The following is a 16638-nucleotide window of genomic DNA, read 5'->3' on the forward strand; positions in this document are numbered from 1 at the left end:
AATATAATTTGAAGATATTCATTGATGTGGACTCTGCTTTTCTGTTTGAACTCACTTGAACATTGGAAAGATAACTTGCGTGAAATGAGATGAATACATGAAGAATTGAGGTCATATCTAAGGTCTTAACATTGGCTGTTATTATAAACATAAGGGTTTGCTGCACATTTCTTCCGAATTGTCTTATGTCTGAAGTTAAGTTGAAGAGTTTATGGAAGTGTTCCTCGCGTCGAAAAGGTTTTCGAACCGGAGCACAAAAGTTGCATCTGAATCCAAGGACGGAAAAAACAATCTAAGGATGGAGTCGATGCCCTAGCGCACTATCGTCCAAAGGAGGAGTCACCTATCTCGTGACTACAAAGACTTCTTCCAAGACAACAACAATGTGAAAGCATCCAAGCCCAACTCCAAATGGCGATCTAATGCGAAGTGTGAAATCTGCAACTCATATGCCTCGAACATTATCTTAGAATTTGCTAATGTAGAAGCACAACATAAATTGATCACCTCATCAAGGGTTCCACTGACCTGAGTCGGTCTGTTCAGTGACATACAACCATTTTCCTCTTATCTCAAAAGAAATACCTTCCTATATGGCACACTCACAGACACTCAACAAGGTACAAGTTTCTAAGCACACCAATATAAAATTTATATGTTAACTGGTACTAATGCCTCGAAAAGCCACCATGTGCTGGTATCCACATCCTTAGTCCTCCAGGATCATTTCCATTTTAAAGAAATCTACAACTAATAAATATATATAATATTCACTAAACCTAAATTAGCAGCCTTACTGGTTGGGCGGAGGAAGACAGTGCAGTACTAACTCTGTGATGGCTTTCGTCGGCTAAAACCAGCCTTATTCTTCACAAGTCACATGAGTACAGAAACCATTTTTTTTCTTTTTTTTCCCATCGGGCTTTAGACTTTATCGCCGTCACAATACCTTCTGTTTTGCCTCTCCGTGGGCCCACTCCAATATCTCACAACTCTGTCCCAACTTTGTCCAAAGAGCCACCAAGAGTAGTCACACACCCTCAAACAGGTTTCTGATCAAACTAGGTACATTTTGCTTATACTGCACAATGGAACTACTCTATCAACCCTTGTTGCTGCAGTGATGACAAGCTAAAATTACAATGAATCTTAACACATTCTCTATCCACCTTTCCAACACATGATGAAATATAAAATAGTTTTTCTTTTCCAAAGCGAAATCTCAATCTATCCTAGACCTAGAGGACTGCATCCCATTCTCATCAAAAGTGTAATCTAATTTCTAGGAACTAAATGTCACCACTTCTAAAGTAATACTAGTTCTTTACTTCGTGGTACAAGACACCACAAGGCGGGGAAGCTTCTTCATTTCCAACCTACCATCTGCTACAGTTTTTCCAGCTAGTCTAAGCATGGTGGGCCAAAGTTCAATAGACCTCTACCATTGATTAGCATTTATACACACCTAGAACACCATAGTTATTGTATGCAATAGAAAATACAGTTCAACCAGCAGAGAGGCTGGTTTTAACTATGTGGTGATTAATTCATTCAGGCAGCTCCATCCGTTGCTGTTTTTTGGCTCCCATCTTTAAAAGGTTTGTGATGCTGGGTGTATCACACACCATTTAAGGTGCGAGATATTCCACTGAAACTGTGGATGCCAGTAGACTATCAAAAATAAAAAATAAAAAATATGCAAAGAATTTATTTTAAAGCATTTTATTTTATTCACTTATATCACAAATGATATTTAATGTCTCCAAGTATAACAAACTGAGATGCTTTTTTCTAACGTAATAAAGTCTTTTGTAGGACACCATCTTACTCCACTTCCAAAAGGCAGACTAAGCTTTTCTGTATATAAACTGTACACAAACAAGGCACTATACATTTTTGGGTATTAAAGTATAAAGACTGATTTGCATAATTTCCCAAGAAAATCTTTTTATCATATAAATACACTTTGTTCATATTAGCACCCGGAAAAGCACGGAGAACAGTTCATTGCCTAACACAAATGTAAATCTTGTGATTGCATACTGTATAAAGATATATACTGGCGGCATATTTAATTCAGAAACAAGCAACACATACTACTTCTCTGTATTGTTTTGACACAAAAAGCTTGAAAAGTGAGTATAGGTTGCATTGTTAAAACATTATATAGTGTTTATATAAATATAATCTTTTGTCATCCATAAACTAACAAATAAAATAATACTTTACAAATAGAACATCTTCAAACAAAGGGGCAAGCTTCTTGCCAAAGACTCAAAACTGCAATAGTACTAGTGACAAGTTTAAGTGCAGGAAAGTATAATTTTGCTATTATCTTCAGAGTCCATATGAAAGCATTTTGCAAAATGTCCACTTGCACATGTACAATATAACACAAACCACAGCTGGCAGTATCCGTAAGGGTTCTGAGGCAGACCCATTTTTCGTTTAGAAACACAGATCTCCAAACACATCATGTCACTGGTCCAGATAATGACTGACAAAAGAGATCCCTCCAGCACTGTCCTTGTTCTGACATTAACCCACTCAGAAAAGTCCTTTTGATTTCTTCAGATTCACCTGTTTCCAAGAAGGCAAGGTGTTGTATTCTTCTCTCGTCATTTCCAAAGCGATCTGTAACAAATACATAAAACACGGTGATCAGAATATATGACAGAAAACCAGTCTTTACAAAATGTCCATTTTGCCAAGACACAAGTGTCTTAAGTTACAGGTTGCAATCAAGGACCCTTCAAAGTAATGGTTGCTTAGACTGAGTCAAATTGGCATTCACATTTACCTAGCTAACATTTTGTAGAATATTGTGCAGAAACATTGCTGAAGACAAGGTCTATTTACCAGGGATAGGACCAGCGTTTCAGACCAACAAAAAGAAAAAGAATAAAAACACACTGGGCTGCAGTTATTCTCTTTTGGAAAATTGCCTCTGCCCTTTGGACTGCAGCCTTCTATGTATATCGCTCTATATGCACAAACGCTGCTACTGTACAGTGAGAAGAAAGAACGCCCACAATGAAATGTATATTCCTTTAGAAATGTTAGAATCTAAGTATTACTTCTTGGTTTCTGGTAGCACGGAATGTGATGGAAGTCAAAATAAAGTCAGATTATTCTTGCATAATCTTTTGCTGCTTAAGCAGGGAAGCTGTAGATTCTGTGAGATGTTGAGTCAGAGGAGGAGCGATCTCAATAGCTGTTTTTGTATGGTCTTCAGGAGGCCTGCATAAAGGCCCATACAAGTCAACTTTCAACAGCCAGATTCTGCATAGGCAATAGAGTGAGTGATCAACTGGTTTCAATTTCCATTTAAGTGGAACATCAGATTCTGCTAATATCTAGGTAAAGTCCCTTCTGCCCAAGCGGCGAGATGCATATAACAGGACAAAAGGAAGATTACATCCCCATTGACAGTGAAACCAGAATATTTCCATAGTTATCTGACGAAACTTTGCCGTGGTAATTTGAACATTTACTGTTGCCAGCTATCATGGCTTCCGGAAGTTTCATTTGTGACCCATATGAAAATGCCACAAAAGAGGTTGTATAATTGGTCTTCTTTCAAACAAGATTATGTGGTAAACTCATCTTTACCTATCTTTAATGACCAGAGCAAAAACATATGTGACCTAGTTTTATAACTGCTTTCAAATGTCACACTTACCCATCTGAAAAGAAACTATGCTGCAGTGCCTCTTTCCCATACCAATATGTATGCACTTTTTTCATCCCTTTAGAGACTGCTAGGTGTTATTCATGACTCACGAGTGAGCAATGCCCATGCCAATCCTTGTGTGATAATTTACAGAGCTATACAAAAATCTAGCCCGAATCAGTCTTTTTCCTACAAGGAAAAAACTGAATGGATGGCCTTCAGCACCAATATGTATTGGATAATGTTCTGAATTGTTAAGAACTACAAACGCTCCTCTCCCACTCCACTGGTTCTAGGTGAAAAGAGACAAGTTATGGTTCACACAAACAGACAAGTAGTTGTACTTGGAAACTGTTATCATACTAAAGAAGTTGCACCATTACTTGAAGGGAACAAGGGATCACAAAGATTTTGCATCAACTAAAGGCATTAGAGAAGTGACACTACTGGCAGCACTTGCATTTACCATCTGGTTATTCTCACTAATTATATTTAGAGAGTAAGAAACAACGACATCACCCCATCGCAAGACCTCTGCAACTCCCTGGCTTCATACTTCCACAACAAGATCGCGGACATACACAACAGCTTCAACAACCAACCAACGCACACCATGACCGAACAACCACCCCCCACCACCACCCTCCGCGCCTGGACCCCGATCAGCACTGAAGACACCATCCGCACGATGAACTCCATCCACTCCGGATCACCGACCGACCCCTGCCCTCACCACGTCTTCAACAAAGCCGACGCTGTCATCGCACCCCACCTGCGAGACATCATCAACACATCCCTCGACACCACCATCTTCCCCGAGAGCTGGAAACACGCCGAACTCAGCGCCCTACTCAAGAAACCAACAGCGGACCCCACCGACCTCAAGAATTACCGCCCCATCTCGCTCCTCCCGTTTCCAGCCAAAGTCATCGAAAAGACCGTCAACAAGCAGATGGCCGCTTTCCTCGAGACGAACGGATCCCTCGACCCCTCACAGTCCGGCTTCCGAGCCAACCACAGCACCGAGACCGCCCTCATCGCCGCCACCGACGACATCCGAGCCCTGATGGACAATGGAGAAACAGCGGCCCTCATCCTCCTAAACCTCTCCGCGGCATTCGACACGGTCTGCCACCGCACCCTAGTACGGCGCCTCAGCAACGTCGGAATCCAGGACAAGGCGCTGGAGTGGATCACCTCCTTCCTCGACGGGAGAACACAGAGAGTCCGCCTACCACCGTACAAGTCAGAGGCCACCGAAGTCATCTGCGGCGTCCCCCAAGGATCATCTCTGAGCCCCACCCTCTTCAACGTCTACATGAGCCCCCTCGCGGCCATCGTACGCAAACACAACCTCAGCATAATCTACGCCGACGACACCCAGCTGATCCTCTCCCTGACCAACGACCCCGCCGCCGCCAGAGCCAACCTGCACGAAGGGATGAAAGAGGTAGCCGAGTGGATGACGACCAGCCGCCTGAAACTGAACTCGGACAAGACGGAGGTCCTCATCCTGGGCTCCTCTCCCTCCGCCTGGGACGACTCCTGGTGGCCTCCCGCCCTGGGCACCGCACCCAAACCGACAGACCATGCACGCAACCTGGGCTTCATCCTGGACTCCTCCCTCTCCATGACCAGGCAAGTCAACAACGTCTCCTCGGCATGCTTCAACATCCTACGCATGCTACGGAAGATCTTCTGGTGGATCCCCACCGAGACCAGGAAGACCGTCACCCAGGCCCTCGTCACCAGCCGACTGGACTACGGCAACGCCCTCTACGCCGGGACCACCGCCAAGCTCCAGAAGAGACTCCAGCGGATCCAGAACGCCTCAGCCAGACTCATCCTCGACATCCCACGAACCAGCCACATCTCCGGACATCTGCGAGACCTTCACTGGCTCCCCGTCAACAAAAGAATCACCTTCCGCCTCCTCACCCACGCACACAAAGCCCTACACGACCAAGGCCCGAGCTACCTCAACAGCCGAGTCAACTTCTACGCTCCCAAACGCCACCTCCGATCAGCCAACCACGCCCTCGCCGCCGTCCCCCGCATCCGAAGAGCGACTACAGGAGGAAGGTCCTTCTCCCACCTGGCCGCCAAGACCTGGAACTCCCTCCCGACCGACCTGCGCCTGACCCAAGACCACCTCTCCTTCAGGAAGAAGCTGAAGACCTGGCTGTTCGAGCAGTAGCGGCTCCCCCCACTCCCAGCGCCTTGAGACCCCACGGGTATGTAGCGCGCTTTATAAGTGTCACTGATTGATTGATTGATTAAGAACACTCCATTATCAACCACGTTGCATGGTATCACCAACAATAAATGTGACGAAGTTAATCAAAATAATAAAACCTATCAAAACTGAGCCCTGCAAGCCATATAATTATTTTTCAACCCTATACCGTAAAGTAACATATGACGTTTCATTTTTTTTTTTTAAATCTGTTTTATTGATACACTTGGCATACAGTTACATTTCTCACGTTCATAGTTCAAAGGGGAAACAACATTTGTAGTAGCTCGTACATCATCAGTGCGAGTGTTGGCGATGGTGGAAAGTCAATAAGTGCACTCACTGTTAAAGAGCTCCCTCCATTGTCTTGGGGCAGTCACTGCATTCACCTAATCATTCACTTCACTGCTACAGTACTGTGCGATGCGCTCTGCAGCCTCATGGTGGTGTCGGGCCTCACCCGTCAGGGCGGGCAGCCTGATGGCCAGCCGCACCCCCGGTGTTCGCGACCTACTGGTCAGTAATGTAGCTAGATGTCCCTCAGTGGTGTGTGTAACCTGCCGGGCCCAGTGCCAGGCAACCTGCGTATGCGCTGTGATCGACCAGGAGGTTCGGTGGTACTCCTCCGCGGGGTAGAGGGCCGCGGCGGTGTCTTGCATGTGTGCTGCTCTCCTGTGTTCCGTCGCCGTGTATCAAAAAATGAAAGGTGTGAGTAGGAAAGGCAGATCCGGCGTGGACAACTGGGGGGCGTCCTTGCCGTAAACGCCACCTATTCAAACTGGGGAAACAGAAGAGTAAGTGTGGTTGTAAAGGATCCGATCTCGGGGTATAGGGGGGGGTTGCTGCAGTGCGGGTCCTGTCTAGACAGTTTCGGGTGTAGTAGTCTCGCAGGGTGCTGGCTTTGTGTGCTTTCGGGGAGGGGGAAGCAGCGGTGTGTGGTAGCTCTAGGTCTCGGGTGGTGGCGCGTCGGCGGGGTCAACTGTGTGCGTGTGGGCTCCGCTGAGGTCTTTCCTCTACAACATCCCTTTATCGTGGCAGGCCCTGGTGAATGTTCTCAGGAATCCCTCCCAAATCAGGGCTATCGGTATGGCCCTTCGCCCCGCCGTCTCTTCCCTTCGCAACACCGTGCCCTCTGCGGTCGCCCAATAGATGAGGGAGGCACTCCAATGTTTCGTCTGGGGCGGTTCTGCGGCCTTCCAGTGGCGAGTTATGAGCCTTTTGGCAGTTATCAGCCCCAGATCCCAGAACCTCATGTGTGCCTTGTTATGTTTTGTCCTGGTGAGGAGGCCCAGTACACTGGTGTCCCAGTCGTGACGTTGGCCCAGCGCAGTTCCTTTTGTCAACAGCGTGTTGACATCATGCCAGTACGTCCGTAGCTTGGGGCATGCCCACAGCATATGCAGGAGATCCGCATCTAGGAGCGCGCAACGCGGGCATTTGGAGGTATTCAGACCAAAGTATCGGTTAATCTTGTCCGGAGACAGGTACGCCCTGTGCACGATATAGAACTGTATGATCCTGAATCTCGCGTTACGGGGGACTCGTTGCAGTCCTTCTAGGATCCTCTCCCACTCCTTATCCGACCAGTCCCTCCCTCTGTCTGCGGTCCACTTGTCCCTGAGTAGCTGAAGGGGGGCCGTTGTGTGGGATCTCAGCGCCTGCGTTAACCAGTGCACAATGTGCGACCCTGCCCCCATTACATGCAGGTATTGAATTAGGAGGTGTGTCTCGGGTTCCACGGACATATCGCCCCAGTGTTCCGTTAGGACCCGCATCATTGATGCATGCAGAAGGAACTGTCCCGCTGGCAGTCCTGGATTCTCCACAAGCCCCTCGAACCGCACCATAGCCCCGTCGTCATATAAGTCCGCCAGCGTCTCAAGCCCCACCTGCGCCCAGTCCCGTAGGCGCGCTGCAGTCACTACTCCCCCAGGCCTCGGTAGCCCCTCTAGTGGCAGGGCCGGTGCGTAGGGGGCAGTTCCCTTGGTCAATCGCAGTGCACGCCTGTAGCATCTCAATGCCACCGCTAGGTGTAGTTGCGTCTCGCGTGTCGCGCCTCTGAGGGGATGGAATAGTGCGAGTGTTTCCGCGTGGGTCAGGGCTGGGACCGTCGAGGCCGTAGCATTCAGGTTCCTACCCGCTAGCCAGGCCACCACCCATTGGAGCTGCGCGGCAAGGTAGTAGTGCTCCTGATTCGGGACCGCAAGTCCCCCCGAGGACGTCGGGGCATACAATTTCTTCAGGGCCACCCTTGGTCTCCCCGCATTCCAAATCAGTGTTCTCGTGAGGGTCTCCAGGTCCCTGAAGACCCGAGCCGGGACATACACCGGTATATTCGAATAATAGTACAGGAGTCTAGGTAGGACTATCATCTTGGTCAGGGTGATTCTGGCCGGGACATTAAGCGGGAGTGTGCCCCAGAAGTGGATCTGGGCCCGCAAGGTATTTATGGCTCGAATCAGGTTGCCATCCAGTATGTCTGCTGCATTCCTATATATGTGGATGCCCAGGTACTTGAACGTGCCGGCATACCATGTCAGTGTTGTGTCCCCTAGCTGTACTGCGCTTTCTTGCATATCCGGGTGAAAGGGGAAGACCCCAGATTTACCCCAGTTGACCCTCAGTCCCGAGTGTGATGTGAATTCGCAGAGGGCGTCAGTGAGTCCCGGGGGTATCCGCGTTAGGTCCCTGACATAGAGGAGCAGGTCGTCGGCATACAGGGAAACCGCGTGTACCCCATCTATCAACGGGATGCCCCACTCGGCCCCCTGCATCCTCAGTATCTCCGCCAGCGGTTCCATGGCCAGCGAGAAGAGTAGAGGCGATAACGGGCAGCCTTGCCGCGTGCCCCGCCTCACCTGTATGGCCTCCGATATCAGGCCCCCTATCCGGACCCGGACGGTCGGCGTTTGGTATAGAAGTCCCACCATGGCCAGATCTGCATCTCCCAGGCCAAACTTTTGCATAACCGCCCTAAGAAACGGCCACTCCGAGTCAAAAGCCTTTTCCAGGTCTAATACAATGCAACCCGATCGTGGCCAAGGGCCTCTCGCGTACTCCTGCACTCTGAACAGCCGGCGGATGTTGTGCGATGTGCTGCGCGTGGGTACGAACCCATTCTGGTCAGGGTGGACCAGGGTAGGTGTGTACTGAGCCAGTCTCCTCGCTAGCGTAGAGGCTAGTATTTTGTAATCTGTGTTTAAGAGGGCGAGGGGTCTGTATGAGCCCATAAGCGTCTCTTCTTTACCCGGCTTCAGGAGGGAGACCAGAGTAGCTTCGCTCAGGGATGGGGGCAGGGAGGAGTCCTCCAGTGCCGTCTCGTACATTTTGACGAGTTCAGGGACCAGGAGGTCTTGGTATGCTTTATAAAACTCCGCTGGGAGTCCGTCTGGGCCAGGGGACTTTCCGTTTGAGAGCGCCGCTATGACTTCCCGGAGCTCCTCTGGGGCAATGGGCGCCGCCAGGACAGCACGTTGGGCATCGGTGAGTGTCGGCAGCTGTACCTGGTGAAGATACTCCTCCGAGTCCGGAGCGGGTGTGGGCAGGCAAGAGCGATACAGTGATTTGTAGTGTGCGGTGAACGCCCCGTGGATCTCCGACTGCGTGCATAAGGGCACCCCATTTGCGTCTAGAACTTTCGTGACTGGCTTTGTCCGGTCCTCTCTAGCGATGAGCCACGACAGTAACTTACCGGGTTTGTCCCCCCTGTCATGTGTGCGCGCCGCATGTGCCGCGAAATTCAGACATCTGAGTCTCTCCAGCAGTTTTTCGTGGGTCGCCTGCGCTTTGTGGAGCCCAGTGGTGTGTCCTCCCACCGATTCTCGTTCATGTCTACTCAATTCCTCCTCCACCCTATGTAAGTCCCTCTCCACCTGTCGTTTGAGGTTCCCCTGTGTGCCCAAGCACTGTCCCCTAATGACCACCTTGAATGCCTCCCACTCCATCTGCAGAGAGGTGGCCGTACCTGCATTGTCCTCAAAGTAGTGTACTATGTGCGCGAACAGTGAGTCCCGGAAGGGTGCGTCTAACAGGAGGTCCGGTTGCAGCCTCCAGTTGGGAACAGGGGGGCGAGTGTTTGCCCACGAGACCGTTAACATGTGCGGGTTATGATCAGAGTGTGTTCTACCCATGTAGAGCGCTTCCGTTACCAGTGGGAGTAGGTCGTCTGTGAGCATGAATCTGTCTAACCGGGTGTGCAGTGTATGGGCTCCTGAATAGTACGAATATACCTTGGCCGTTGGGTTCCGGTGGCGCCACACATCATGTAAGTTCCAGTGAGAGGCCCAGGCTATAAGAGCTTTCATGGCTCCCACCACTGGTGCGTTGGGTAGAGGTGGGAATGAGCGGTCCAGTATGGTATCCAATACGCTATTGTAATCCCCCCCTAGTATCCAGGGGATCCCGTGCCAGTGCGCCAGGGTCGTGGACACCATTTCCAGGAATCCCTGCTGGTCTGTGTTGGGGGCATAGAGCGACGCCACCACCAGCGGCCGTCCATCCAGGCGTCCCCTCACTGCCACCAGCCTCCCTTCCCTGTCTATGTGTGTGTCTCCAACTTCGAACGGGAGCCCTGGTCTCACCCATATCAGTGTCCCCCTGGCGTAAGAGGAGAACCCAGTCGCATATATCTGTCCTCGCCACCGCCTGCGCAGGGTGTGTACCTCTGGGGCTGTCAGGTGTGTCTCTTGTAGGAGGGCTATCTGCACCTTGTGCCTCTTCAGGTATGAATAGATCATGTACCTGCGCGCGGGTGTGTGTATTCCGCGTACATTCCAGGTACATATTTTGACTTCAGCCATCAGCATTCAACAAGGCAGTCACACCAGTTCTCTCCCACGCTTCAGGCACCCTCCCAGTAGGCCCTCCAGTATCCAGCGTTAGAGCTTTCCCACCCTTGTCCGAGCAGCCCCTGGAACAGCCTAGCGAGCACCCCTGCGGGTCATGCATGCAGCGTTTCACAAGGAGGAGGAGGGGGGTAAACATTAACTGGGGATAACACCATCGGGTCGGTTGCCAAACGGGCAGCCGTCCAAACATTCCGCAAAAAATGCGAACAATCCATTCTGGGGGGTTGCTATTCATCACGCAGTCCAAGCAGCCAGTGGGTGTCTATTGAGCGTGAAGGCGTGAGCGCCCTCCCAGGGGGGTGTGATTGTAGGTCCGAGTGGCTAATTGGTTGGCCCACCGTCTATGTAGCAATGTACTCGCGAAGACACGGGGTCACCGCTCCGTTTAAGTTTGTAGTTGGTAACCACCGCCCACCCGCAGGGACCCAGCAATTTGGTGGACTTTGCGGTGTGGGTGCCAGGGGGCGTCCGATCTGCAGTGGGTAATCGCGAGCATGACATCATCCTATCTTGCAGCGGGTTCAGTGTTCGTTACCACCGGGCAGTGCCTTGTCTGTGCTGTCATTGCTAAGTACCCCATGTTGCGGCACTTCTTCAGCCATACAGGTCCGACGTTTGTGGGGTGATGTCTGGCAGTCCGCCTGAGAATTGCGAATCCGGAAGTCCATATATCGCCTCGTCGTCGCTCGGTGATGTCCTAGGGCTGGTGGCGGGCGGGGTACGCTGAGACGGGGAGCCGCTAAGCTCCGAGACCATCCGCAGGGCTTCCCGTTGTTCTCTGCGTATGTCCTCTTCCGGTGGGCTCGCACTATGCTGGGTGTTGCTGGCCGCTGGGGAGGGTGTTCTGGCGCCCCGCCTCCTTTTGGATCTCCTGCGCCTCCTAGGCCTGTCCGGGTTTCCTGATCTCCCCGTGCTCTTGTCCGTCCCGTTATCCAGCCAGGCTTCCACGTCCTCCGAGGAGTCGAAGAAGTGTGTTTTCTCGTTCGCTATCACTCTGAGTTTCGCTGGGAAGAGGAGGGAATATGTAAGTCCCAGTTGGCGTAGCCTCCGTTTTACCATTAGAAATGATTGTCTCTGGCGCTGCACCTGGATTGTATAGTCTGGGAAAAACATTATGTTCGCATTTTCCACTTGAACGGTGCCCAGTTTGCGAGTTTCTCGCAGTACAGTGTCCCGGTCCATGTAGTTCAGGATTCGGATCAGGAAAGGGCGGGGGTTAGAGCCGGTGTGGAGCGGCCTGGTCGGGACTCTGTGTGCCCGCTCCACCACGAAGTATGGCGAGAGGGTGCCTTCGGGCAACAGGGTGCGTAGCCAGTCTTCTACGTGGGTGGTCGGATCTTTGCCTTCCCATTTTTCTGGCAAACCTACTATTCGGACGTTGTTGCGTCTCGCCCTCCCTTCTGCATCTTCTGCCCTGTCTTCCAGGAACTCCACCCTGTTGAGGAGGTCTTTAATAAGTTTGTCCGACTGGGTGACACTAGGTTTCAGGTCCGTCACCGTGATTTCCAGGGTTTTGGTGCGTTCTGCCAGTTTCTTATGGTCCTCCTTCAAATGCGTGAGGTCAATGGCGACCCCGTCTATTTTCGCCTCCAGGGACGTCCGGGTGGACTGGATGGAGTTTTCCAGGCGCGTCATGGCCGCCAGCACCGAGTCCAGCCTGGCCGTAACCGGATCTGTGTCCGTTTGTTTCTGCGACTTGTCCATTTTGCCCTTTTGGGACGCGCTCCCCGTTCCTGTGCGCTTCCCGGCACCTCCAGACATGAGAGGGAACTGATTCTCGGAGGATCCGGGTGGGGTGATGGTTCGCGGTCTCGCCGATCGCCAGAGCCACTGGCTGGTGCGCAGGCGGTGTTTCCAGGGCAGGTCCCTGTCTTCCTAGCGCCTCCTGTGTGGTCGGGCCGCCCAGAGTGTGGCGTGGGTCGGCGGCAGTCGTGAGTCCGTTCAGGACGGTTGCAGGCTCGGGCAATGGGCTATGCTGTGCCCCTTCCGCAGTTGGGTGTGGTCCGGACTCCTCTCCTGCCCCCTGTCGTGTCGGGCGCCCAGGTACGCCGTGATTTCAAGGGCCCCGGAGTCGTGTGCAGTGCGTGGCTGGCAGCAGCTTCCCACGGCGCTCGTCCCACTCAGCAGCCCCTATTGTCAGGCGCGATCAGCAGCAGCGCCCTCCGGCCGTCCGTGCCTGTGCCGGGTGACCAGTGCAGTCGGATTCCAAGCTTTGCGGGTGGCGGCGGCTCTCCCCAGTTCCGCCCTCCAATCTCCCCGCGCCGTGGGTCGTGGGTATGGCTCACGGGGCGCCCTGCCGAGTGTCACCTGGGCGTCTGTGTGCCTGGTCCGGCCTGTGCCGCCTCACGGGTCCGTGCCTGTGGGTTCCGCTTTGTCGGGCGCGGTGAGCCCCCTCTCTGCGCCTGTCAGGCAGGCACTGCCGTGGCTACGTCTCGTGAGGAGCGGAGTTCCCACACTTTGTGCCCGCCGGGCATGTGTTTCTACTGGAGCGCCTCCCGCCGCGACACTCACCCTCAGGGCCACAGCAGGTGGCGTCGGGGATCCGGCCTCCAATCCGAGGGGCAGCTCGGGTTCCTCCGGTCTCCGCTCCGCTGGAACCCGGTGGGGGGCAGCTCAGCAGGCGATCCGGTCACACCCGGGTCCGGTAGGCGCAGCGCTGGTCTGCTCCGCTGACGCAGGCCGGGTGGGGGATGGGCTCCAGGTCCGCCGCAGCAGTCCCGATGTCGGCCTCAGTTTTCCGGCGGTGCGCCGCCTCTCAGCCCCTCGCGCGTCACCTGGTTGGAGCGGTGTGCCCACGCTTTGTGCCCGCCGGGCATGCGTCTGTTGTTGGGGCGCCTCCCGCCGCGGCACTCACCCTCAGGGCCACAGCAGGCGGCGTCGGGGATTCGGCCTCCAATTCGAGGGGCAGCTCAGGTTCCTCCGGTCTCCGCTCCGCTGGGACCCGGTGGGGGGCAGCTCAGTGGGCGATCCGGCCGCACTCGGGTCTGCTCCGCAGGTGTAGGCAGAGTGGGGGATGGGCTCCAGGTCCGCCGCAGCAGTCCCGATGGCGGCCTCAGTGTTCCGGCGGTGCGCCGCCTCTCAGCCCCTCGTACTGTAGTAATGGAGCCAGGTACTACACGTACGTCGCCTGTTTGGTCCCCTCTGCCTCCGGCGATCTGTCGGGGATCTGTCCGCCGTGGTGGGTCTCAGCGCCGCCGTCTCCACTCGTGCCTCTCGGGCGCCTCGTCCCCGCGGCCCCTGCTTCCGGTCCCAGCACCGGGCTTGCCTGTCGGGTCTCGCCGGGCCTGTGTCCACTTCCTCGGCTACGAAAGCCCCGCTGACGTCGATGCGGTCCCGGTGCTCGGCGGATCGTCAGACTTGGTCTGATGCTGTGTTGGCGGCTCGTTATCACTCGATGCAAGTTTGAGCCTCCGATGTGGCCATTTCACCGGATAATTTAACCCCTGAGTTTGGGATCACGCCGGAGCTCCGCTAGTGTGCAGCCAGTCTCGCTGCGCGCGTAGCCACGCCCCAACATATGACGTTTCATATAGTAATTGCTCATTGTGTGGATAAAATTCTGTGAAATAAAAAGTGATTAAAAGAGCTATTGTAGATCTGGGCTTATGGTCTTACAGGGACGTTTGCCTGCCATATTGTAGTATAAAGAATATGCAACATATCATGTACATTACGTAACCACAGAATGACAGACGGCATGAACTTTTCCTGTGAGCAAGGCCTTCTGGCCTGAACACGTAGGGTTTTCTTACCGGACCCACATTAAATTGCTTTCTCAACGCAACTCCAGTGTGCACCTATTTCTATGCTTCAGAAATGACAGAATGATGGAAAATATTGCTTACACTGTAAGCATCTGTTTACAGCACTGCTCGCTATTGATTTGCATGTGCTGCATACCCCTGCCATCTAGTGTTGAGCTCAGACGTTTCCAAATGCTTTTCCTTCAAAGTGGACTTTCGAGTCATGTGATGTGGCTTCTCCCTTAGACAAACATGTGCATGGCCACCGACTCAATGCCAGACTGTTTTGCACACAGAGGGTGAGAATTGGTATGGCGCATCAAGGGAGTGCAGCATGGTGCACTAGGAACACTGTCCAGGGTTAACTATTTTTTTAATCTTTATTTTGCAGTTTTTCTACGACCAATATAAAGCTGCACTAAGCAAAAGTCACTCCATCTTCCTCCAACTATTGTCAACTAGTCAATAGGAGAAGAAATATGTGATGACCACAGGCTTCAAAAGAGGAGGGTGGGCACTTGCAAATTCACAGCATTACATGCTACAAACAAATGATTACAGGGTAAGTAACACTGGCTGTAGGTCACGTCCTCTGCATGGACTGGAAAGCAGAACCCTCCTAAAGCAGTGGCTAGCGATTCAATGCACAAAAATCTTTGGTAAATATGTAGGGTGGACCATGTGGCCCCTTTGCAGATGCTAGTGGTATGTTGGCCAGAAAAGCCATGGTTGCTCCATTCTTATGGGTGGAGTGTGGGACATTTGGAACTCTTGCCTTAGTGGTAGCAGGTTGGATGCACCTGACTTTGCCACCTTCAGGGATGGGGTGATCTTTGAGATGCTCTGCGAAGGCTGACCCTATCAATGTAATACATAAGAGCTTGCTTGATGTCCAACGACTTACCTCTTTCTGCTAACAAGTCAGGCTGCAGAAAGAAGACTAAGCTCTAAGGTTTGATTGAAATCTAAAAGAAAGACCTCCTTGGGTAGAAATGTGGTATTGGTTTTGAGGACAAATTCCATCATTATGGCTGTGAGCACTTAATTTGTTAATGCACCTGTGGGAAGTTAGGGCCTCAATGAAAGCGGTCTTCCAAGAAAAGAACTGGAGAGCTCATGAATGTAAAGGATAAAAGCTAATCGAGTTAATAGAGTCTAATAAGGGATAAGGTTCCATACAGGTGGGGGGGGGGGGTACGGGGGTATTCCAGGAGACATATTCCTCTTAAGACCCTCCATATATGCCTTGACTACTGGAATCCGTATTTTGATATAACCTGCACCAGCAGCTAAATGTGGGTGTACATTCCTGCAAAAGGTTTAAATATCCAAATTATAAGACCTTAGCTGTCAGATTGCTAGGTGGAGCTGGCATGAGGACTGGGTGTTTGATATGACCTTGGCTGTGTGTGAGAAGATCCAGCCCAAGTGGTAACTTCTCATAGGGGCTGATCAGCATCTCCAAAAGCATGGATTACTAAGGCTGGCTGGCCTAGATAGGAACCACCAGGATGAGAGTCAGTCATCTGTTCATGTTCCTCACCATGTATGGTGGGCATTGTATGACATAATATAGATGTAGGAAGCTGGCTCTGTATATACTATAAACAACAAATGGAGGAGTACCCCCAGGAAGCGCCTCAGTGCCTCCGTCTAAGATATATAGATGTGCACCCTATGCTTAAGAGGACAAATTTATCCTTTGTTAGAAGACCCCTCACTCACCAACCTAGTTGGTGACATGCTTCATCATTGGAGTCCCACCCGGATAGGCGAGTGCCATCCGGGTGTGCTGCGACACCGGACTACAGTGGAGCGGGTTTGTTTTTGGATTTTATATGTGAAAGTGAAAAGGTTTTAAGTGATTATTAAAAGTTGTCCAATAAACTACTCACTGACAGGACTTTATTCCGGAGTGATTGGGCAACAATAAAAATTGTTAGTTGGACACCGTGCCAGATTAGGTAGGCCTATGGTGTCATGAGTAGTGTTGTGAAATAAAATTGGTCTACATGTTTCAACCACTTATGTAAATGTAGGGTTTTCATCAGGACCAGTGAAGGTAGCCCGGGTGGGATACACTCGCTAAGGTGTACCCTGCCCTTGACTACGAGGAGAAACCACTAAAAACTTCTAGTG

General features: G+C 51.6%; 1 protein-coding gene across 28 annotated transcripts in view; it reads right to left on the reverse strand.

Moving 5' to 3' along the window:
* Nucleotides 1–1706: 1706 nt before the first annotated feature.
* The window catches only part of SVIL (supervillin), an 807080-nt gene continuing 792148 nt past the window's right edge, over nucleotides 1707–16638 (reverse strand). For all 28 annotated transcript variants that reach the window (XM_086941586.1, XM_086941584.1, XM_086941578.1 and 25 more), the window contains one exon: nucleotides 1707–2634. In XM_086941586.1, the coding sequence (XP_086797712.1) occupies nucleotides 2548–2634 (87 nt within the window). In that variant the 3' untranslated portion in view covers nucleotides 1707–2547. The remainder of the gene's footprint in view (nucleotides 2635–16638) is intronic.

This window comes from Lissotriton vulgaris, chromosome 10 (assembly GCF_964263255.1).
Source record: "Lissotriton vulgaris chromosome 10, aLisVul1.2, whole genome shotgun sequence".
NCBI classification, from domain to species: domain Eukaryota; kingdom Metazoa; phylum Chordata; class Amphibia; order Caudata; family Salamandridae; genus Lissotriton; species Lissotriton vulgaris.